Source organism: Puntigrus tetrazona, chromosome 20 (assembly GCF_018831695.1).
Source record: "Puntigrus tetrazona isolate hp1 chromosome 20, ASM1883169v1, whole genome shotgun sequence".
In the NCBI taxonomy this organism is placed as follows: domain Eukaryota; kingdom Metazoa; phylum Chordata; class Actinopteri; order Cypriniformes; family Cyprinidae; genus Puntigrus; species Puntigrus tetrazona.
The window spans coordinates 17,935,393-17,960,808 of record NC_056718.1 but is presented as its reverse complement, the minus strand read 5'-3'; the positions used below and the strand labels follow the sequence as shown (position 1 = coordinate 17,960,808).

Sequence of the window (25,416 nt, the reverse complement as noted above, 5' to 3'; positions counted from 1 at the left end):
CATAAACACATTGACTGGGTTCATTTGATTTTGTGAATCTCTAACCTCCGCTTCTCCCAGAGGAGGCTAGCCTTTCCTCTAGCTGTTGTCTCAGACGGTCATTGGTCTGGATAGAGTCTTCTAGACGTCGTCTGAGAGTGCGGATCTCCCTTAAATGCTCTTCCATTAAGTCTGCACCTAAAGCATTAAATTAAAAAAAGCAGGATAAGTTTCACAAAACGTTACGTGACAACAATATGTTAACATTAAAATGAACGAGATTTAACCTGTATGGCCTGACTGATATCCAGAGGAACCAGAGGACACGTCTCCATACATGCCTGGTCTTAAAGGTCTTGGGCCATACATCATATCCCACATCGCACTGTTTTCCAGAAGGTTTGCACCTGGTTTCACAGCGGGACTGGTGTGCTGGCTGCTGAAAGGTGACTGTTCGAAGGCATGATGGGATAGTGGGTGTAAGCTGCTATGGTCAGGCTGAGTATGGGAGCTCAGTGGAAACGCAGGAATGGGTTTGATCTGAGGACCACGATAGCCTGTACCGGGATAAGAAAACATTATTGGAGACAATTATATACATTAATCAAAGCATTTGGAGCTTACTAAGACTGCATTTATTTGATCAAAAAGTACAGTAAAACATATTGTATTGCAATTACTCCATCATGTGATCCTTCAGGAGTTATTTTAAAATGTTGAGGTGATCAAGAAACATTTCTAATGCATGTTTTCAAGGCTGAAAACAGCTGTGCTGTATTTATATATTTTTGTGGAAACCATTATCCATTTTTTATTATTTTTTGTTAAATAGAAAGTTAAAAAGAACTGGATTTAAGTTATTAAATGTGTTTACTGTCACTTTTGATCAATTTAATGCATTCTGAATATAGCTATTAGTTTCTGTTAAAAATGCAGGTTAAAAAATGAGTAGCATGATGATGATGTAAATGAGAGCAAAGCAACCTCACAATGACTGATTTCTGTAATGCAGGAAATTTGACACAAAAAAAAAAATTGGCATGCTATCTATTTTTCATTAAAATCATCTCTTCAATTCAATCCCACACAGAGGATGTTTGTACTAGGAAAATACAGATTAAGCTAATGATTTATCCATGCATATTAGTGATTCAGCCTTTAACGGCTGCATATTACATCAATGCCTTCTCAGGTTTTTTTTACTTTGAGTTGTATTAACTTATGTTCTTTATTCATTCTCTTATTTCTATTTGGCAATAGCATTATTCCAGTTAAAGGTTCAAATCTTGCTGATACTGATTGAGAGACAGAATTAGTATGAGTCATTCTTTGGCACACACACTCAGATGCAGGCTCACTGTTTCCAAGCTGTCTCTGGAGCATTTGAAGCTCTTGGTGAACCTCTGCCAGAGAAAATCCCCCACCATAAGGGTGACGGGTTCTCAAGGGTTGAGTTTGAGGATCAAACACAGGTGGAGAAGACATTTGAGGACAGTGGAGAGAGGTGGAGAAAGAAATGGAGCTGGACAGAGGTACATCAGAGAGGCCTGATGGGAGGACACATAGAGAAACAGCTACAGATACTTCATTGAATGAGACTTTTAATGCCCAAAAGCAGATTACAGCTGGTTTATGGAACAAACAAAAACTTTCAATACTAATTAGGGAGGGGTTTGGGGAGAACATTAAATATTGAGTGTTTTTTATTTTTGAAAGTAATGCTCAGCATTGTTGCATTTATTTGATTTATTTGAAATAAAGCAAAACAATAAAACCCAATTGTACATTTTTGAACGACAGTGCACATAGAGATAAAATACCACTAAAAAGGGCATGTGTGATTTGGTACCCTTCATTCTTCCTACCTGTCTGTCCCTGGGTTTCCATTGGCCTATGTGGTGTACAGTGCATGCTGGGACAGGTGTTGGAGGACTGGTGGCTGTGTGATGAAGTGATAGATGGAGGACTGGATGGATGTAATGGGACCGGGCCTCTATGATCATGTGAATCTAAAACAAAACAGGCGGACAATGAAAAAAGGTGGATGAGAAACTAACCTGAAGGGGACATGGTAAAATATAGAAATATGATGTTAATAAAGTCAAAAACCTGTGGAACTTCTTGCTGCCTCCTCTTGGCCATATTCGCTGGCAGCATCTAGCTCGGAGCACAGCTCTAGATCCTCATTGGTTGAGCCGTGGTCATCTGATACAAAAGAGGTCCTGTCTGATTGGTCTGTGGCCACAGAGAGGGCATGGCTGCTTGTAGGTGTATCTGATCGTTGCTGCTGGTCAAGTTTGGAGCGTAGCGACTCGATGAGCTTGTCTTTCTGTTGTAGCTCCTTGCTTAGCCTAAGAACAGACAAAAATAACATTTAGCATTGTTTGTATTAACATGGAGCTAATTTTCCACCCTAAGGTGACAGGGAGAGACCACTGCATGTCTGTAAGCCAATCAGAAAATATTTGATGTTTAATGTAGAGTATAGTTAAAAGATTTCACGGTGGACAGGACTACCCAGCTGCAGAAATAGAAACCAAGTGATCAACAAAACATTCTGTTGTTGATGGTAGTCGTGGCTAGCTACTCTGGTTATGACAAAAAACAAACAATGAGCACAATCTGAAAACACAATTGTCAGAATTAATTCAAAACAGTAGTAATATCTTCTGCGATTTCCACTTATGACTGCTTTTGCTAATGTGCACGGCACATTAGCAAAAGTAATCATAAGTGGAAATCGCAGAAGGTATTACTACTGTTTTGAATTAATTTTGACGAACGTGATGAAGCTATTGTGCCACGCTTCTCCTTTTCTGTCAAAACTGCAAAATTAATAAATGCAAATGTCAGGGTCTGACAAATGTGAGTTTTGGGTTTACTATGCTTATGTGGATACAAATTAAGCATGTTGTACTTGCAAATTGTCACCATATTATGTTTGCCACGTGCCAGGTGTGTCCTGCATGCTGGGCATTAGGCTAATTTTGTACTTAGAATTCATTCCAAGCTGGATTAATTAGGACCTGTTTTTGTTCTTTCAGAGCCAAAAAACACACACACACACACACACACACTTAGAGTAGCGTCCTTCCAGTGCCACTCTCTCACATGTGCTCCTTCTCCGAATCTAATATCTTTCAGATATGTGCACATATTCATTTGCACCAAAATGTAGCACAACCAACACCAACCAATATAGACACCTGTCTTCTGACAACATCCTGATTGTGAATATCATGAGACTAATTTTAAAACGCACTACATATTCACCTACTCTACATAATAGTGCACTCAAATGCACAGAGAACTGTGTTTGCCTAGATTGCTTCAAAAAAATATTAAAAACTTTGGCATCACTAGAACATTTAACATGATTTATTTTTGTATAGATTTTCTTTTGCTTTTATTCAGCAAGGATGTGTTATCAAACGTGAAAGTAAAGACATATTTAACTCAAAAATTTAAAATGTAACAAATAAATGCTGTTCAACCTATATTTGAAATTTTAAGCAACACATCAATGTGTAACACTTCATTTTGATGGTCCCTTATGAACATTCTGTTGACAATAAGTAACTTTGCACATCAACTAACTTTCATTAAGTAGACTTTGTTATTATATTCTGCTTACTCTTTATTGTGATGATCTACCAACAGACATTCTACTGACTATAGTTAGTTGACATGTAGGTGCAAAATTACTTATTGTCAACAGAATGTTCATGAGGGACCATCAAAATAACTCATAAATGTAAACATTTAACACTCATAATTAAAACAAACGTTTCTTAAGCAACAAATGAGTATATTAGAATGATTTTTGAAGTGACACTGAAGTCTATAATAATGGCTACTGCAAATCTTGCTTTGCCATCACAGGAATAAATGACATTTTAAAAACAGAAAATTATTGTTTTAAATTGTAATAATATTTTACAATATTACTGTTTTACTATATTTTTGATCAAGTAAATGTCTTGGTTGAGCACAGAAAAATTATTTCAAAACCATACCAACTTAAAACGTTTTAGTACAAGCACAAAAAACAGTAGAGTACAAAAACAAATACTTTTTTAAACAGTTTCACTTTTAAAAAGTTTCACTTTTTTTACTTATTTAAACCTACACCTATAAAAAGCTCTTACTTCTCAATCTCTCTGTGCAGCATTCTTTTCTCCCTTTCTGTCTGCTTCTTAAGAATGGCCAATTCTCTCTTCTGCACCTGCCATTCCCACAGAGAGAAGGAAAAGAGGGAGTCGCGGTACAAGGGGCTGCTTTTAGACAGCATGGACTTCCACAGAGGAGCCATAGCCCCCCGACCTGCCTGGGCCCTTATGCTCCCTTGAGACCCGGTCACAGCCCCTTCATCCTGACCTTCCAAACTCTCAGCTGGCTGGGAAACACACAGGAGCAGGTCAGGGGCCGCAGGACCGGCAACCGACGTAGCGCCTGTCAACTGGGTCTCCGTGGTAACTGCGTTGCGATCATTCGCGTGACGAAGGCTGGGGGGTTTGCCCAGATCACGAGTAGTGAAGGGGGAGGAGTTGGGAATCTCCAGCAGGCAGTTGGATGAAGAGCAACGCAAATCCCGAGATTACAAATCCCAAGTGCTGAGAGACAGATTTGTTTATTCCAAACCACAACAGAGGGTTTTAATACATCCACAAATGCAAAAACACCAAGTGTTGTGACATCCAGCGTAGTCTGGACTTCCCAAACTTCTCCTTCTCCTTCCTTCTCAAGTCCTTGCTAGACAACAGATCAAACACATACTTGCGAAACCAATAATCACAAACGCAATCTGAAATTCCTCGAATCCAGAATTCAAAGAAACAAAAGCCGCTTCTTTCAGAGACAGGTTCCACTGTGCTTTTCTATTTATTCCCAAAGGAGGAAAAGGGTAATCAGAGCGTCTTCCTGAAACGTAACGTCCTTCCCCATGAGCTCTCAAACACAACAAACCCTCATGATGAAGTCTGCGTGTATGTGTGGTCCTTGCCGTTGGGCTGATGTGTTCCTCTGTGCATAAACAGTGTGCTTCAGTCAAAAGAGACACATCTGTGTTCCAACAAACAAACATAAAGCATATCCGAACTATTATATGCTTATGAAATTCGGACATCAAAATCAACTTCTCTTGTAAATCACCACAAAACAGAACATGCCCTTCTCGTTGTTCATGGTAAAAGTTGCTTCTTATCTGTGCATGGCGTCGTATCCATAACCATCCAAAAGGAAAACCAGAATATCCACTTGCATGTTAATATCAATATTCTGTCGTCCCTCCTCTTCTGGCATTCAGTCACGCTCTTCTTTCACATGGCCTCGCATGTGGTCTTCTCCTTCCAACGTCTTCTCATCTTGATCGCACACTCTTTCTTTCTCTGTCAGCTTTAGCTGCCTCTGACCTATTTCACTCATGAGGTTTTAATAACTTAACCTGATTAGTGCTGGAGTCAACACCCAATCCAGAGCCGGGTGGTCACAGCACAGCTACCAACCATGTGACAGCTCTGTCCCAGGGCAAATGTTCACAAGAGGACACAAAAACACACATAAAACACTTAGGACATCAAACCGATGCAAATCTCCCCTCCGTTTTCACTCAATTACAAGCCCTGGCTAAATGAGCTGACTGGCAACAAATACGGTTAAGTCCAGCCGTGCATCTGGTTGGCCATCTGCGCACCCTTTCGCTCTCTTTCACCTCATTAAAGGCTGCAATATTCGAGAAAAACAGAGACATTTCCACAAGGAGATTACACACTGGAAATCATTCTTTTCTGGCTGTGAGCTTCCGTTACGACAGAGCTACTAAGGAAAAAAGGGACTAGGATGTGACGTGCACTACCAGATCAGCAAAGAAGGCTTTAAACAGCAATTAAAACCATTAGGAAGATGACAGATCAACTGTGATGCAAGAAGCGAATTATCATATCGGTTAAATGGTCAAAATGATTTGCGAATCATAAAACAGATCCGGTTCCAGTACTGGTTCCTCAACAGCTTCTTAAATAATTCCTTTAGTTCTTGTAAGAAATAAATCTTTGAGGGAAAAATTATGAATGATAATTCATAATGTAGAATTTCAGTGCAAGAAAATCCATTAACAGCAAAAATCTCAATTGCCTCTAGCACTCAAACAAACCCTGTTTTCTTTTATAAATTAAATCTTAATAAGAACTGGTTCTTGCTTCCTAAAAAATACTCAAAAACAAATATCCTTCCTCTGATGTCCAATGGTTCTCTCTCTGTTCTCTTCAACAAAGCCATCCAGGGAACCGGTCCATCTCAGCTGCGGATGATTCAAAGTGTCTCCAGACAAAAAATTCTTAGTAACACCATCTCTACTCCTTTCCATTCAAAATAAAATATAAAGACGATCCTGTTAACCAACGAGAGCAGATCCTCCCAGCTCATGTATGCTCACCCGCTGACTACTGCTCAATGCTCATGGCGTAAGGGAAAGAAAAATAAGGGTCATCTCCTGTAGCCGTTCTGAGGGGGTATGGAATGAGGGCATGTATTCCGCTGAAATATCCCATGAGTTCTAAACATACCAGAGACGCCCTAGAACCAGCGGTGACATTATGTAGCAAGCTTCTGACAGTTCACATTAGCATTAGCATATAGCATCGCTCAACCAAGCCTGCAGGCAAAGTCAAATAAGTACACTTCAGTGCTCATGAAAGGGTAGAAATGAAGTAAATGAGTTACACATGGAGGTGTAGGGGAAGAGACTATGCCATTCTCACCATAACAACATATTTAATTTTTATAAATTGCACAGTGGACTCAAACTACACTGTTACAATACATATATATTGAAACACAATGTAACACATAAGCAGAACATACAATGCAGTTGCCAGTCATTCACTTCACAATGTCTCATTATTGAAATAATCTTGCACATCGATCCATGCAACCGAATGTTTCCATGATGCTTACTGAAACTCATCACAGCTGGTGATGTCAATAAGTCAATAGGACGCCAAAAAGCTCTATGGTCAGGCTACTAAATATTCGCACTTCTAAAATGACTCATTATATTACAAGCTGTTCTGCTTTTTGGACATAAAAAAACTTGTAATGCACAGCCAGCAATTAGACTTTATAAGGCTCTTTATTAGGTGTTATTAGGTGAAATATGTGTCAGTACAGTCAATATTCAACAAATCTCAACCAATCAATATGGCCCATGTGCAATACTCGTCACATGTTTTGGCTGACTGGGTCTGCTGATGGCAAAAGAGAACCCTGACTCAGTTTTGAAGTGCTATAACGACACATTGTGATCGATAAAATGTGCAGCTGACTCACCGTATTGCGAGCAGCTCATGGCCTGATTTGTCATCTGGGACTTCAGAGTGATCCCCTGTAATGTGATAATGTAAGTAATTGCCTTGTTTTTATTGCAGAAAAACACTGAGAGATGTTGAATGAATGTTTCACTCACGGCCGCTAATTTTGGTGCTGACTCTTTGAGCGAGTGAGATGCTCTGGGAGAGCTGGTCTCTGAAGCTCTGTCCCATGTAGTAATCGATGTCATTTGAGCGCAGCAGCTCTTCAAAGGTCTTAGTGGTGTCCCCCAGGTGCTGAGTCAGAATATGGCACACCCCGCGGCCCTCACGCATCCTCTGACGCAGGTGAGACAGCTCACGGGCCTGTGCTTGGATCAGCGTGTCAAACTTACTGCAGGGAGAATGGTGAAAATAGCATTTATAAACCAATATTAATATACATTATTGATTGCATAATAAACTGCATAAATAAAGCTCATCTCAATTAACTACATTCTATTTATTTTTCTGATAGGAGAAAAATCCCCTAGAAACATCTGTAGTATATTTTAAATATAAGTGTATTATACATATCTATAAGATAATATATGTAATATTTAAATGTCATATTTAAAAATATTTTTAAAAGAATCACTAATTACTAACATATATTTACATACTAATACATATTTGTATATAACACATTCTTTAAAATGTATACACATATGACTAAACAATGAAGTATTTTTATGTATACATTAAATTACTGTACTAAACATGATGAACTGCAATTATATATATATATATATATATATATATATATATATAGTGCTGTCAAATGATTAAATATATATATAATATATATATATATATATATATATATATATATATTTTTATATATATATATTCCAAAAATGTCATATGGATGTACCCTGGCCAGTTCACAGCTTTGCCATCTTCTGAATGACCTTTGCCCTTCTTGAGCTGCTCCTCTAGTGATGTCACACGTGAGATGAGCTCCTGCAGCTCTCGGTCTTCCTTTGGCTGGCGGGGAAGGGACCCGAAGCCGTCAGACGACTGCCAGCCCTCGTCCTCCTCACCTGTGCTCTGTGCCTCAGAGTTCTCCAAGCCCCAGTTGACCTTACGAGGAGTGCCGACTGGAGTGTGAACACGCATTTGGGCCTGCAAGCTACGGATCAGAGCCTGTGACTGTGAGAGCTGACCACGCAGGTCCTCTACCAGCTGCTGCAGGTACGTTACGTCATGCTCAGTCTTCCCAGATTTCAGTGAGCTGGACCCCCCCCACCACTGAGAGCCTCCGTCACGATATGTGAGAGCTGTGCACAGCTCCAGATCATCAAACTCTGCAGCAGAGGAAGAGACGCAAATGTTATTTACATGAAGATGTGATGTTTTGATACAGTTTTTAAAAAGTAAAATTAGGCTCCACAATTTTAAGGCATAAACGCCCCCTAGTGGTAACTTCAAATGAGATTACCTGGGCTGCTGGTGTCTTCTCTCTCTGCCTCGTTCTCACTGCGCCCACACGTCTCATAGCCCAGATCCTGGATGTCCACCTGGACCTGCTTATTGTCCTGCTGTACTGATGTTTCAGCTGAACAAAAGACCAGACATATTTCTTTAATTATAGCAAATTTAATTAAAATATTTAGTTACTTAACACATATGACCCAAGACCACAAAACCAGTCATAAGGCTCATTTTAGAATAGGATATTTGGTGCAAAAAATAGAAATATTCATAAAATGTCCTTTAAAGTTGTCCAAATGAAGTCTTTAGGAAATCATATTACTGATGAAAATGATTTTGTATATTTATGGTAGGAAATTTACTAAATATCTTTATGGAACACAATCTTTACTTAATACCCTAATAGATTCAGAAAAAAAATGTTGACACATACAATGTATTGTTGGCTATTGCTACAAATATACCTGTGCTACTTATGTGCTCCAGGGTCACATATAGTAAATTTAATTGTAACATAGCCATAGAGTATTATTTTTTTTGCAGTATAGTAGTATTAAATATAGCATTTCTATATTTTCAAGATTTTTTTTCAAAAACGCATTAAATGTTTGTTTTTTATTGTTATCATGCTTTTATTGTGTTTTATTTATTATTTAGCTCTTTTTAACCTAGTCAAAATATACCAAAGTGCTGTTCGATTGAGATTAATTGGAGATGATTTGTTTTGAGAATTATTAAAAAAAAATGAGCTATCTGTTTTTGCAAATGAACTCTTCATATAGTATTAAAGTGTAATAGTATTACATATAGCATTTCTATATATTGTATTTCATCAGATTATTAACTTTAGTTCATTTTAGTCAAGCATTCTACATTAAGCAGCCTACAAAATAACATTTTAGTTCTCAAGAAAGTGTCAATAGTTTCATAGATGCTATTATGTGTTTTCTCACTGAGCAGTTCTCTGTAGTCTTTAAGTTGTTCGGCCTGAGCTTGAACCGTAGCTTCTGACACCATGAGTCTCTCCTGAAGCTCTCTGCTCTCCTGCTGGACCTGCTCAAGGTCAGACTTCAGTCGCACCGTCTGCTCACACACTGGCTGCCTTTCATTAGGCTGAAAAACAAACATCCATTCAAGTTTGCAGTAAAACACACGAATGCTATGTAACCTCAATCATAAACCAAACTCACCTCTACATCAGCTGCATCCACCAGCTGTCCATCGCACCTATCTGAAGTGCTCTTCTGAGGTTGTCTTCCTGTCACCATGGTCTTGAGCTCTTCATTTTCAGAGCACAGAGTAAAGAAAGCTTTCCTGTTTTAGGAGCACACACAATTAAAAAAAAGAATTTCACGTATTTAATTTTTATTTGAATATTAATTTAATTTACTATTCATAAAATAGCCATTTGTAATTTTGTTGTATATATAGCTGTACCTCATTTGAGAAAGAGAGGAAAAACCAGCCTTTTCCAGCTGGGATTTGAGCTCCATCAGTTCTCTCTCTACTGCCCTCTTCTGGTCCACCAGTAGTTTAACTTCTGCCAGCCCTGGACCCTCAGCTACTGCATCCTGACAGCCCCTAAGACCTCTATGCTGATCACAGCTCTATGGAAGGGAAATACTGTTATTTTCTATACTATATATTCCTAAAACTATGATTAGGAAAAAGGACATGTGTTACAGTGCACATATACCATGACTGTAGCTAAAGCCTGCTGTGCATAAAAATTATACTTTTTATATGGATTTATCCACATTTGATGTCTTATAGAAAACATCCCTTTCAGATAAAAAATATGCACAAGCTTTATCTTCTTAATGACTGGTAATTTATTTTTTGAATCGACAATCATCGAGAGATGCTTATGGAAAACTATAATTTTACCTAGAATTGTGATATTTTACACATCAGATGGATGTTTATTGTTAGAAATGTATTGTTTAAAATTGTTAACTACACTTGCTGGAACTGCAGTGAAATAAAACAAAATAAAATATTAGATTTCTTAAGAAATGTAACTAAAACAAATTTAGACTGAAATAATAAAATACTCATTAAAATCATATCTGAAATAAAACAATAAAAAAAGATATTTAGTTATGACAAATGACAATGCAAATTACAAAATTTAAAACAAATAAAGGTAAAATAGATTAAAAAAATAGTTAAAATAAAACTAAAATGAAAACAAAAATAAACACATTCAATATAATAATAAAAACATTTACTTGTAGTAGTTTATTTGCCTTTTTTATTTTTATTTTCTGCTTTTGTGTGTTAAAATATATTGTGATGTTTTTTTTCTCTCTTTCTCACTTCATAAGATAAATACTGAATTACCATTGTTTAAATGACTATGCATTGCCAATAATATTGCACAGCGTACGTCAACATGATTGACAGTTTTTAAATCTCCTTTTTATGCCGCACAGTATAATATAGTATAGTTAGGTTCAATCCTTTGAAGCTCTGTAAGCTTCAAAGAAGCTCTATAAATGCAAAATATCCTTCAGATGTGCTGAATATACATTATACCTTCGGACATAAACCTACATATACAAAACATATTTCTGACTATGACCAAAATACATGCAGTACTATCATGCTTTCAGCGTGTTGTCCTACCTGCACACTGACCAAAGACTGAGCTGTCAGTTTGGATCGCTCCTCGTCTTCAACACTGTCTGCAAACTCACTAATGCAGTCTTCATCATCCTCATCTCCATCTTCCGATGTAAAACCTAGGGGATAAAGTATTGAATTGTTAGTACAGAAATACACCCAAACGCATTCACACACTCACAGACACAGCGTGCACTGACTGTTACGTGTCTCTATAGAGACTAGTGAACATAATACTTTAATGAGGCTCATCTTACTGACAGTGGGCTTCTGTGAGTAACCTTTCATATGCAGCATATTCACAAACTATTCTACCGTAAAACCAAGCTAATCCAGGACCATATTGACTCTCAGGGACAAGAATATACTTATGGCTCTTATACACACACACACACACGCAAAGCAAGCAGAAAGACAGGAAGAGCAAGAGCAAATAGATAAAAACACTAACTTCCTGACTGGCAGCACTGCCCACTTCTGGAAGCTGATTTGTAAAAGTTAACGGAATATTGAAAAAACTGTCGGTATAGTGGAAATATTCAGTGCTATATTTTTTGCAGTTTATATACCTTTTTTTTTTTAAAAAGATGTTATGGATAAGTACACGACTAATAGCAAGACAATTTTAATGTTTAAATAATATATAGTCTGCAAAATGACTAAATGTAAATGTAATATTTTGATGTTTAATGATCATTTTAATGATAAATTTAATATTTATATAACTACAGTGATACTGGATTCAGCTGTTTATAGCCAAAAATAATGTACAACTAATGAATATTAAAATACAAGTTTTAGTAAATGCTTGGTGTGCACTGCATTCACTAATAAACAAAGCAATGTGACGGTTTCATGATATAGATTTGATATTTTATAAATCAGCTACTAGCTTCAATTTAGATTGACAGTATTATTTTGGACTGCGTGTCACAGGACTACACCGAGCAGTCAGCTTTATTGTGTATGTTGTATAGAATCCAAAAGGGCACGTCTAGGACTTTATGGATCAAATATAAACAAACAGACATTAAGAAAATGTGTTTGCTTAGGTTTAATGTGCAGCATTAAAACTTGGGCATTATTTGTGCTTGTGACTTTAGGAAACGGGAAAGAAAGGAAAGGCCCAGTATAAATAAGGAGGTTTTCACCATATCACCCCAGCTTTTTCTTTTGATTTGGTATATTTCATTAAATAATTTACTGAGAGTCAAAATGATCATGGTACATACAATAAAATGAAAACCTTAAATGCACAACACATATATTATTTAAATATCCTTAAAAGCAACAGTTAGGCAGTAACATGGTGTACATTTAGCTTAATACTGAGTGTATTAAATAACATGCTACAAGCATCAGTTGTTTTTCATGCAGAGACACCCTTATGTTAACATATATTAAATCTACGCTCTGAATCTATTGAAGAATTCCTTCTAAAACAACACAGCAGCACTTAAATACAATAAAACTGTCATTCTGGAGCACTATAGTGCATTTTTTTACATAGGTTTTTACAGTAAACAGTGACAGTGAAATAAAATAAAACCCACTTTTGATAGCCCTCAAATTTATATATTAAGGTTTTTGATTTAAATGAATAAATAAAAGTTAAGCACGTGGAATATAAAAAAAGAGCTCACATACAAATAACTGCACCGTTGAAAATAAAACAGAACATTAGAAAATCTTCATGCAAACATGTAAGATAAAATATAAGTAAACATTATGCTGTTAGAATTCATTATACAAGACTCTAGAGGCTTTAAATACCTAAAAGTGCACAATTCAGTCTTTAGTTGTTGCTAAATCAAACATCTGTTAATCGCAGCACATGCTTATCTAGTAGTTATAATTGCGATGCAATGCACAAGGCATCATTTGTCCTCTGCAGCCCGGGAGGCCACATTACAGACCAAACTGCAGCCCATCCCCACCTCCAAAATCAGCAGGGGATTTAGCCGCTTGTCCTGTTTCCATAGACACCAGAGGATCCAAAACAGCCTGCTTAAAAAAATAATAATTATTCAGTATATGTATGAACAGCTGCAACTGTACAGCACCAAACAAGTCATGCAGCTTAATTTTGTTTCCTTTATACACAGTTTTTTTTTAAATATATGCTTACCTTGTGATTAATACAGCTCTGATGTTCCACCTTCTCTCTGAGCATCTGTAGCTCTTGGGTCAGTCGCTCTACCAGCGGTAAATCTGACGGATCCACCAACTGCATCTGCAAGTCCTGAATAAATCAAGTCAATAAATACCCACACCTACAAACACATAACAATTTAAACCCACAGGCTAAATGCAAACCTTGATGATGTCCTCTTTGATGCTCAAAGTCCTGCTCAAAGCCTCTATATCTGCAGCCCGGGTCTTGAGGTCCTCTTGGTGGGACGCCAGGGTGGAATGCAGGCCGGTGAGCTGGTTCTGGGCCTCTCTTTCTCTGCGAAGAGTCAGTCGGAGCTCATCCTGAAGAGCCTGTGTGTCTGCTTCAGTCAACTGTGGGTTAGCTGACCCGAGTTGCTTACGTAGCTCCTGCAATCGAGATGTCTGTTCGGCCATCACCTGACCCACACGCCCTGCGGAATCCTGGCAGATTGAGTGTGACGTTAAAAACTGATCAGGAGGCACATAAGGTCGTGTTACGATTCCTGTCGGCGGTGGAGTGTTACCTTGATGTACTGCTCTCTTGCATTGATAGTGTTAAGCAGGTCTTGGACCTGTGAGTGATGCTCTTGAGTCTGTCTGTTGCGGTCCGACAGCAGCTCTTGGAACAAACGCTCTTTGAGCTGAAGCCGAGACTTGAGCTCCTCAGCCACCTCACTGGGCCCGACTGACACCTTACTGAGAAGAACCGCAGTCATCTCCTGCAGAGAGATGCATGTTAAAAAGAATAGTTCACTCAAAAATGAAAATTCTTTCATCATTTACTCACCCTCAAGTACTTAAAAAACCTGTATGAATTTCCTTGCTCTGCCGAACAGAAAGTATTTTTTTTTTTTTTTTTTTTTTTTTGTTTGCCGGTTTTGGGTCACCATTGACTTCCATAATATTTTTCTCCCTACTATGAAAGTCAATGGGGGCCCAAAACAGCCTGGTTACAAACTTTTTTTGTGGTTTGGAACTACTTGAGGGGAGTAAATGATAACAACGTTTTCATTTTTGAGTGAGCTATTCATTTACAGAGTTTAAACGAACACTAATGTGCATTCTATCTGAAGCTTGCATTCACCTCAGCCTCTTTGGTGCGTGTGTGCAGCGATGTTTGCAGCTGACTGATTAAAGTGTCTCGTTCTCTCAGGCTGCGTATGTGTGAGTCTTCTCTCTCACGCTGAACACCCTGAGCATTGCGCCAGGCCTCACACACCTGCTCCAGCTCTAAACCTTTACCACGCAGCAACAACTCCAGACTCTGTACAGATAAGCACATGAAAATAGTTTTAAGCAGATCGTATTGCTGGTATTCATAATTTTAGCAGTATGTGAGTGAGACATAAATACCGTGATGGTTTCTTCATTGTTGGACAACACGCATCGAAGTTTCTCCAGGTCTCTTTCTTTCTCTCTCAGCAGCAGTTGGAGTTTGTGCACCTCATCTTCCTTCTGTTCCATGCACGTGAATTTATCATCTATCGCTCTCTGAGACAGGTAAGGCAAACTTTATTGATATAGCACATTGCATATACAACAGCATTTCTAAGAACATAAAAATTATGACATACACTACTATTCAAAAAATTGGTATTTTTGTTAAATAAATAAATACTTTACACTAATTCATTTAGTAAAGGAGGAATTTTATTCATCAAAAGCGACTGTGAAGACATTCTTGAAGACATGGCTTCCACAAAAATATTAAGTGGTATGTTTTGTTAACGCTTATTATAAATATATATATTTTTAAGCATCAAACCGACATATTAAAGTGATTTTTGGAGTAATGGCTACTGACAATTAATCTACTCCATTACCGGAAAAAAATAATTAAAATACACAATAGTTACTTTTAATATTTTAATACTGCTGCATTTGTAAACAAATAAATGAAGGCTTTGTGAGCAAAAGAAAACATTACACATTTTACCAACCCTAACTTTGTATATAATGTTATTTAAAAATATAATATGTAAAACAGCTTGTATACATGTATTTATGTACCTCCAGTGCTCTATCTCTTTCCTGAATGCGTTGTTTGAGTTTGTGGATGAGGTTGTCTCTATTCTCGAAAGGCTCTTTCTGACCATCCACCAACTCACTGTAGTCCTGATCAAACACAAGAGTATAAAATAAAAGATTAATATCCTTATAGATCTATCAGTACTAATACTAGGATTGATATCATTAAAATGTTCTTTGCAAGTCTTACTTCTATCAGACGTTCTTTATGCTCTAGTGAGGTCTTCAATTCTCGGATGGTCTTCTTTCTTTCCTCAACCTCTTTCTCTCGTTGTCTCCATTCGTCTCTCCATTTCTCCTCCATTTGTTGTACCTCGAGGCGAGCCTTCTCTAGAGCGGCTTGTAAATCATGGTTGTGTCTTTCTCCCTCTTGGTGCTGTTGCATGGCTTTGTGAAGATCAACCTGCAGGCGCTGGTTTGCACGAGCCAGGTCTTCTTCTCGCCTCTGGCCCTGCTGCTGTGCCCTTTGAAGGCCCTGCAGCTCCAGCTGGGCTGAGAACAAAGAGCCCTGGAGGTCCAACAGATCAGTCTGCAGACGATTCTGAGCCACTCCAGACACCTGCACCAGCAAGCCGTTGAGAGAAATATGCATTTAACAGAACTTGAAAATAAATGGAAAACTTGGAGGAGTGTGATCTTTCCATTTTAGGAGGACTCCCACCTGCTGATGCTGAAGCTGATAATGGTTGTTTTGTTGCTTCAGGGAGTGCAGAAGTTCCTTCTGTTCTTCAATAAACTGGTGGAGATCAGTAATCTAGCATGAAAAAATAAATAATCAATTAAGAACTGCAAATGGATTTAATAACTTCAATGAAAGCATCTATAATTGTGTGTTTGAGTGAAAAGTACTTATTCTATTTAAAGTTTTATTTACTTATTTTAAAAATAATGAATTTCATCAGATTCACCTAACATATCCCTTGTTCACTGTCCAAAGCTAGACTAATTAACTCAATTAGCTATATCTTTAAAATAAAATAAAAAATCACCATTTGAGTTCATTTTCTTAAAAAAACTTTAAATTACTTTGCAATGTCTGGAGAAAATTCTTACACTGCATAATAGTGACATAATAATGACATTAATATGGCTACACTACTTCAAACCTAACTTTTCAGTCCAAATGCCAAATGCCTCAAGCATCAAGCATGTGGAGAAAGCCTGATATTCCAGTCACCGCACTGAGCTTTTTTGGGCAGACATACCTCGCGGTCTTTAGTGTTGAGCGAGTCACTCAAGGTCTGTATTGTTCTCTCCTGACCACATGCTGCTTCTCTGAGAGAGCGTAGTTCACTTTCCATGTCCCCGAGCCTCTGTTGTAACTTCTATTCACACAAACAAAAGAGCTCAGCACAATAACGATTTAATGATTCCCATTCCTGCTGAGACACAACAACACCATAGCAACAACAGCACAGCAAATCACACCAGTCGCTTGATGAACAGCCACATTTGATGTCAATACCTTATTACTAGCCTCGCCCTCTCGGATCTTGGTCTGGAGAGACTGGACCTGCTGTTGGGCCTTCTGTAGCTCACTGACACACTGTCCCGCTGCGTTCTCGTACTCAGCCAGCTGACACTGCTGCTCCTCAATCAACCTCTGAAACACACAGTTCATACAAACAAATATTTAAAACTACAGTTACTTCTTTTAGAGACAGAGAACTTTTGTAAAATTTGATTTGATTTGAAATTCAAGTTGTCTTTTTTACTAATGATCAACAGGCTGGAAAAAATTTGCACTAATCTAATAAATCCTTCATTATTTCCTACTCAATATTTACATTATAAAAATGAAATACTCTGCAAATTCTGTTTCATGTTTTCAGTATCAATAAGTACTTTGCCAGTCAACCACTTAAAAGTATCATCGTGAGTATGAGGACGCATGCAGCGCTGAACAAACAGTTATGACCATTGCCTCCCTCTATAACTTCCTCAGGAAGTCCTATTTTTCCATGGCGGCATGCCTCTCACTTCCTTGTTTTTAATTTTCACTTAACTTTGTTTCTCTCTATTTACTGACGTAAGTTCTTATATAAACAAATATAAATATAAATGAGTCTCTATGATGAACAGAGACTGTACTGTGCAAAATTCAAGTTAGTCTATCACAATAGTGGCAGTGCAATTAATTAAAGGATAAGGTTTCTAAGTCCTGTCTACGGTAGCATACAGTGATTACAAGTGGCTGTGCATAGTACAATACTGCTGACTGTGAACACTAAATATCAGATTACTCATACTGCCTCTTGCTTTGTCTGTCATTACATGGACAATTGGAGTTTACCTATTGATGGATTAAATTAAAACATCAGCTTGCCAAAAAAAATCATATTATACTTCATTCTGTTTTTAACATATATACTATTGAAAATTATGGGGTTGGTTTTTTATATTGTTTATGAAAGTCTTTTAAGCTTACCAGTACGGCATTTATTTGATAAAAAAAAATACTGTATAGACATTAATATGGTGATATATTTTTACACTTTAATATAACTTTTTTAATGTATTTTCAAATATAATTTGTTACTTTGTTTAATTTTTCAGCAGCCAGTCAATGGTTAATTTAACTCCAGAATTCTCAAGAAACAATTATTATTATTAGATACCTAGCACGTTTGCTGTGTTAGATGTGTTTCAAGGTCAAATTATTTTGTTGACCCTGGAACATTTTCAGTAAAAAATTTAGTCTTGACAACATCCCTAGAACTAAACCTAAACTCAACCATGAGCAATCCCTTAAACCAGATTTAGTGATAGATGTATACACAGTTTAACAAGCACCAAACACTGATTGTAAGTCTAAACTTCACAAAAATTATAAGCTGGTTCTTCAAATCTGTTTGGTTAATCACAATGTTGTTCCAGAGTCAACAAAGATATTGATCCAAGAACATGTCGCATTTGGTAAAATCAGGTTCTGCTAGTTGCCTGCTTAAACAGTGATTTTTTCCCCTGAATTATATTGCAATTATTTTTAAATATTTTAATATCACTTTTTAAACAACTAAATGCTACCTTGCTGAATAAAAGTATCAACTAAAAACAAAACAAAACAAAACAAATATTACTAACCCAAAACTTTTGCTTGGTAGTGTAAATATAGAGCTAATATGTATTTGCCAGAGGAGTGCGATTAGAAAAACATCTTCAGTATTAGCCTGTGGCAGGAAGTGCTGTTGCTCACAACAACAGTTGCTAGGAAAGAATTGCTAAGAAGATGATGGGTAACCTAGTAATCAAAAGCAATCAGAGAGCTGGAGAGCTCTGGGAGGAAAAAAGGCCTGGGGGAGTTCTTCATCTAGTTTTTGCTCTATAAATTCATCTTTCCTGTCACTTAATATATGGTGTACAGACCATATTTTGTGTGTCCACAAAAGATAATTTTCAAACAACCCTTATTAATTTCGCCTTTTCTTCATTCTGATGATTTTCTGAGAATCCTTAGGTCTTCCTGTGTACCTTCTGAAGGCCCAATGGCTTGCACTGCACATACTCATCCAACCACAGGTCTTCCATTTCTGCCAACTCAAACTGAAGCTCCTGCTGGATGCTGGAAGGAGCATCTGGTAGATGGGGAGAAATGGGACACTCTATCCCAATCAGAGGCACCTGTAACAGAGGATAAGGACTCTCCATGGGTGTAGCGTTAGATTTGAGGAGCACAGGAATTCGACTCCCTCTCTGACTCTGGAGAGGGTGATATTCAAAGCTTTTTAGCAAGCTGAGAGCCATATCAAGTCCACACACAGAACCAGGCCTCTTGATAGCAGATCGTTCCTCTTCAGACTCTTCCTGCATGGTGTTAAGATGGACTTTTGGATAAGACTCTTGGGTGACGTCTACAGCGGTGTCCAGAGACTCCACAGAGGAGGCAGGACTAACGCCGACAGGCTCTGGATCGCTGGGGCGGTGGGTTTGGTTGTTCTCGACAGGTTCAGGTTCTGGTGGAGGAGCGGATGGGAGAGTCTCCTCAGCGCTGTCCAGAACACTACCGGAGTACCGTGTGGAGGGCCCACAGGAAGTGCTCCGACCCACTTTCCTGGGAACCTTGCAGACAGCCTCATAATCTGAATCTGCCACTCGCAGTGCAGCACACCCTTTGCACTTCCTGGGACGGGTACCCGAAGTGGCATCTGCGTGGCATTGATGGTGAACAGGGCATTGGTGGTCTTGAACCTGTTCTTGAGCGCCTTGCTCAGCCCAGGACTCATAGATAGAGTATGTCAGATCTTCCTGAAGTAGAGCGTTGTATTCAGATTCAGCCAACCTGGAGAAGTCAACTACAGAAGAGTCTGCAGCACCGCTATCCACTCCAAAATCATCAGCATTGTTTTTGCGGTACAGTCCTCCAATGCACTGTCTCAGCCTGTCTTTCTCCATCAAGAGCTTCTGCATGCGCTCGACGGACAAGGCCTCCACCCTGGCTATCACAGTGTCGAAGCGGTACATTCGGTCCAGCATGAAGGCACACTTGCTGCAGGCAAACTCTCCCCTGCCGTCTCGGGTCATTTCCCTGCCCAATGCGTAGGACAGCAGCACCTGCAGACTCAGCTTGGCCGTTGGGTGGAAGATCCATCGCCGCTGGTTACCATACAGCTCCCTTGCACAGATGCGACACACGTCTTTCATCTTTGAATCCAACATTATAGATCTTCACTTCACTAAAAAACCTACAGTAGTATGTGGCAAGAACGAAAGTGAAATATTCATGCCATTTAGAGTTCCTAAATTTGTATTCTTCTCCAGTTCGCAGCAATAGAAAAATAAACAAGGCAACGTAACTACTGAAAATATAGCTGGAAAATTATTAAAATTTCATGTCACTTTTTTCATTGATGAGATGGTGCCTTTAATTCATTCAATTCAAGTCTTAAAGTTGTGCTGTTTTATATCCTTATGTATGGCCTTCCGATCGTTCTTTAGATATATAGATCGCTGGAAATAAAAGTCGATTTTGATTTCGATGTTGAGATGCTCGTCCTCGTCAGCTCGTCCTCTTCACTCTCGCGCTCCAGATTATGTTTCATTCGCTCCTCTGTGAAGACGCCGACATGACAGGACATCATTTGAATCCCACCGCCCGACTCCGGGTTTTTATATAACCACCGTTACCCGAAATGTAGACGAAAATGATATATTCTGTCCCCGATCGGCCACACTAATCTGACAGTATTTTGTGTATATAACCGGGTCTCAATGAACAGTGAGCGGAGCAGCAAACGATGTGGCAAGAGTGAGGCAGGGAAAAATGGCGCATACCATTTTCTGAACAAAGAGGGGTGTAGTAAACATACGTTTCCGCAATACGTCTTACTAATTTAAAACGCAGTAATGGTTACTAACTTCTCAACCCGCACTTAAATTAAAGCCATCTTATAGATCGACGTTTTATCGTCCATTGTTTGTCAACAGTGTTTTTGTAAAATCGTCGATCACCCCTGGGTGTACGCTGTGGTACCGGCGGTCGAACATAGGAAACAAGCTAAGCAAACGAGGACACTACTTTACATACTTATTTCCATTTCCGACAAAGAAATGCAACCGAGAAAGTGATTTCTTTTTCCCGACGTACTGGATTCCTAACATGTATACTATGAATCGCATATCTATCTATCCTTATCATTTATTTAGGGATGTAATCATATTCAATACAGTGGGAGCCAAAATGTAAAAAGCGGTCAAGGTCGGTGCATCACTGATCTAAAAATGTGTAGTTATTTCTACTAACATTATGATAAATGTGCAATGTGCACAGCTTGTGAAATTGACTAAAATGTCACTTGTTAATATTGGACATATTTAAACAAATAGGTTTACTATCAACATTCAACATAGTATATTAGTGAATCAACCTTTCATCACTTAATATTAATTCTATTGGTTACATTTGCATAACATTTACATTTAACAGACTCTTTTATCCGAAGCAACTTACAAATAAGGACAATGGAAGCAATCAGGTCCCAGTTAGCTTTGTGAGGTTTTTTGATTATAGCTAGATAAAACTGAATGATGTTTTATGGTGATATTTGTGCATTTTGGCAGTTGTGTGGTGTCTCTGAGTGAATTTTTCATTTAAATGTCTTAGACATAGGAAACAGAACACCATAACAGCACTAGAACACACACCAGCCTTAATCAAAAACCTATTTATCCTAATCAAGGAAATGTAGCATTATCTCATTGTTTATGTCAAACCGTGATAGTGATAGCAAGGAGTGGACAGCTAAATTAACTGTGAGTTTTCATTACTATTCTGCGTACACTGTGATGTAATTGAATGTTTGTTTTTTTTAACCCAAACCCATGTCAAACAAGAAAGTGGATACTGCATAGTTGTTTCTCTTTGTTGTATGATTTTTTCCCCATGTTTTGACAAATATTATTAATTTAAGAGCAAAGAGCAGAACAAAAATAAAGTACATGAAAATATTAAAAGCAATTTTAAAAAAGCTTGGATTAAATGTTGGATAACAAATTAGAAGTTCTTTAAAAATACAAGGAACATACTGTTAAAATTGTAAAATAGTTTTAAACGTGTATGCTGGCGTGTAGTCTCAGCTCGCTATGACTAAACACTGTCGCTAGATGTCGCTCTCAGCACACTGGTAAAGCTTCAGCTAAATTAAAGCCATGCATTGTATTAGGAAAGTGCTAAACTAAATAAAGTAATATTTGTAGAATACATGCAACCAAAAAACTTGAGATAAAACATAAATAGAAGAAAAACACTTACTTGCATCTCCTGCTCTGAATTGCCTTTTCCATGAGCCAGTTCTTCTCTGAGAGTCTGAAAAAGAGAAAATTTAGCCTCCAAAATTACTTTTTAAAAATTAAAATTCAGTTTTTCTATTTAACCCTGTAATATTAAAAAAAAAAAAAAAAAAAAAAATATATATATATATATATATATATATATATATATATATATATATATATATATATATATATATATATATATATATATATATAAACAGTTTTTCTATATACAGTTTTTCATATTGTATGTTTATATTACCAGTAGCTGATACTCAAGAAAAAAAAACACAAGAAGACTGCTATCCAGAGGCAAAAAAGTACATTTGATATTTATATGACCATTTGATATTTATATATCTCATTTTGGGAAATGCTTCAGTTCTAATTTGCCTCAGACCAGTAAATGTCCATTTTGATATATTCCATACAATACAAAAGTCATTTTTATATTAATTTATGAAAAATAAGTAAAGATTTCACAGCACAACAAATGTACCACGACCTGCAGGTGAACATTTTCTGAATTTTACTAAATGGCTTTTTATAAGATTACACAGGGCATGTTTTGATCATACTGATCAATTAGATGTATCAGATACAATAGAGCAGGTTTACAGGGTTAAACTATTTCCATTGAATTGGTAAATTCCCTCATTTTGGTCCATTTTAGTTCACTGTTTATATAGTGTTAAAAAAGTTTATCTGCACACAGGTTTAATCAATTTGATATCTGTCTCAGTTTGCATATGAATCTAAGGCAAAGTTAATATAAATTTCCATGTGTATGTGATTTATACCCACACTGTAAATATACTAATCTGGGAGAAGTATTGAATCACTCCTGCGTGTGCCATGGTGCCGTGACCTATTTACAATGAAACGACTGTGTGTGTATGTGTTTATAAATACAGTCTGATATCTGAACCCATTTTCCCTTTAGGGGTTGAATAGGGGCCAGAGGCCAAAGTGACCTAGTTAGCTGCTGGCTTTTAACCAGGAGTACAGTAGAGCTTGATATTGCACGCACAATCACATTGATTTGACTTACTCATTATCAGGGCCACATTAAATCTATGTGTGCATGTCATGCATTTTGATAGATGAGATCCTGTACACGCTACCTCTGTGTGTTTCTCTTTCTGCTGGACGGACATGTTAAGGCTCTGAACGTGCTCTTCCAGTTGAGATAGTTTTACAGTAAGGGCGTCCCTCTGTGCACTCAGATCAGCTGCCTCTTGCTCTCTTCTGCATACGGTTTCACTCAGTTCTTCTATTAACCTAACAAAAATAAAGAGGAATCAGAGATTGTGTTATTTATTCAAATATCTCAGAATAACACTTATTCATTCCTGTGATGTTTACCTGTCCTTCTTAGCCATCTCTTCATGTTGTGCCATGGCAGACAAGCTTTCATTTCCTCCCTGCATTTCCATCATCATTCTCCTTTCTAGAGCCAAACAGCGCTGGGATTCTGAATCCGCCAGGGAAGCCATTTTTTCTGCTTCACTTCTTGCCAGTTCAGCCTCCTGAAAATATAGATTGAAATATAAATAAAATAAAGTTATTGCCTCTGAATGCAGTCTCTTACAACAGAATTAGCTTCAAATTCTGGAAATATGGATTTCGTTGTAACGGGGTTATTGCACACAGGAACACATTGTGCACCTCTTGCAGAAGCTGGATCTTGGTCTCCAGAATCTCTTGCATGTGTCCGATCTCCTGCTGCCGTTCCTCACAGCGACGCTGCACCTCCACCTCATTCTGATTGGTCAGACTTTCTGCTGTGGTTCTGCAAAGTGACACAATACAAACAAAATAGCTTTAGTGAACAATTCGGAAAGAAAGAATGCTGCCTGTGCAATTGTGGTTGTCTCAAAGTTAACTAAAAGGCTAAATGAGTGAATTACATTTTCCATGATTAATTGAAATAAACACCATCATAACTGTAAAAAGCAAACAGCACTAAATTTATAAACACTCTTAGTAACATAGAAAGGAAGTGCTTTTGCACTGAAATAAATGACAGTTACTTGATTTTAATTTAGTAGAACAGTGCATTTTGCACCTGGTTAAACTGAACTGTGATCAGTTATTGGACACAGGAATTTAAAAATGAAAAACAGCACCTAAAATGGCACAAATACTAAGAGAATTCACCCCTAGAAAGTAACAGTTTCTTACTACCTTCAGATAATAATTAGTCTGACTATTTATGATCAATAATTGTTCTGATTATTATCTGATAATGTATGTTTAAAGTAATAATGCACATATACTCATAAATAATTATAATACATATAATAACAAACTATACAACAACAACATAAATTATTTAAATCTAAAATTCTAGATAATTGTAATTAATAAACAGTTAATTCAAAACCTGTATTTTAAAAAAAACAAACAAAAAAAAAAAACATGTTATATGTAGATTTATCTGCGTTCTTTGGGGGAAAAAAGTCAAAAGATGAATTGCCATGAGTGGTCATGTTTGATTTATCTAATCTTTGTCCCTAAGTACATACCTTTCAGACTCTGTAAAAGAGTTTTATTTCATTTTTCAATCCTCTAAAGAGTATTAAAGCAAAAGAAGTGGGTCACAAAGGTGAGTCGTAACAATCTTTGCTCACATCTCCTCTGGGATGTGTTTAACAGGTCTCCGTGTGTGTGGAGGGTGTTGCTCTGACATTTTAAAGTATTCTGGAGTGTCTATGAGAGCCTCTCACTCTCTAGAACCCTCTCGAGGACCTCGTAACTGCTTTTCCAGACTCCACTGCTGCATTGCAACGGAGCTGTTTTTGAACGTGATGATGGCTGCGGCACTGACCCTGCTGTAATTGTTTGATCCAGAGCAAACAGCACCTCTGGGTTTTTTGACTGCGCCGCTCCAGGACAGCCATTACTGCAATGAGCAATCTGAGCGATCGTCCCGGGCAGCCACTACATCAGTCGGTGTTAGTAATCACAGCCTACAGGCATGTCAATTACCTTGGAAGGTGATATCATTCAGTTCTGCTTGGTTTTTTTGGGTCCTCAGAGAACCAAATGTTAATTCTGAGGCTCGGAACGATAGCTTAGAGGA

The 25,416-nt window shown here is 37.7% G+C and overlaps 1 protein-coding gene across 10 annotated transcripts in view; it reads right to left on the bottom strand.

Moving 5' to 3' along the window:
- LOC122324444 (phosphodiesterase 4D interacting protein) overlaps window positions 1-25,416 on the bottom strand; it is a 58,600-nt gene that overhangs the window by 5,098 nt on the left and 28,086 nt on the right. For 3 of the 10 annotated variants that reach the window (XM_043218839.1, XM_043218845.1, XM_043218843.1), the window contains exons 1-25: window positions 19,035-20,830; window positions 17,029-17,166; window positions 16,769-16,888; window positions 16,225-16,317; window positions 15,754-16,122; window positions 15,546-15,650; window positions 14,889-15,026; window positions 14,620-14,799; window positions 14,060-14,254; window positions 13,698-13,976; window positions 13,510-13,623; window positions 13,319-13,388; window positions 11,385-11,500; window positions 10,194-10,363; window positions 9,947-10,070; window positions 9,710-9,869; window positions 8,764-8,880; window positions 8,197-8,629; window positions 7,442-7,677; window positions 7,306-7,360; window positions 2,089-2,330; window positions 1,845-1,988; window positions 1,320-1,526; window positions 267-536; window positions 46-177 (exon numbers count right to left, since the gene is read on the bottom strand). In XM_043218839.1, coding sequence (XP_043074774.1) covers window positions 46-177; window positions 267-536; window positions 1,320-1,526; window positions 1,845-1,988; window positions 2,089-2,330; window positions 7,306-7,360; window positions 7,442-7,677; window positions 8,197-8,629; window positions 8,764-8,880; window positions 9,710-9,869; window positions 9,947-10,070; window positions 10,194-10,363; window positions 11,385-11,500; window positions 13,319-13,388; window positions 13,510-13,623; window positions 13,698-13,976; window positions 14,060-14,254; window positions 14,620-14,799; window positions 14,889-15,026; window positions 15,546-15,650; window positions 15,754-16,122; window positions 16,225-16,317; window positions 16,769-16,888; window positions 17,029-17,166; window positions 19,035-20,219 — 5,392 coding nt within the window. In that variant the 5' untranslated portion in view covers window positions 20,220-20,830. Of the gene's footprint in view, window positions 1-45; window positions 178-266; window positions 537-1,319; window positions 1,527-1,844; window positions 1,989-2,088; window positions 2,331-7,305; window positions 7,361-7,441; window positions 7,678-8,196; window positions 8,630-8,763; window positions 8,881-9,709; window positions 9,870-9,946; window positions 10,071-10,193; window positions 10,364-11,384; window positions 11,501-13,318; window positions 13,389-13,509; window positions 13,624-13,697; window positions 13,977-14,059; window positions 14,255-14,619; window positions 14,800-14,888; window positions 15,027-15,545; window positions 15,651-15,753; window positions 16,123-16,224; window positions 16,318-16,768; window positions 16,889-17,028; window positions 17,167-19,034; window positions 20,831-22,311; window positions 22,366-23,455; window positions 23,613-23,696; window positions 23,861-23,999; window positions 24,124-25,416 lie in introns of those variants that run through there. The other 7 variants (XM_043218846.1, XM_043218847.1, XM_043218842.1 and 4 more) reach the window with 6 other exon arrangements.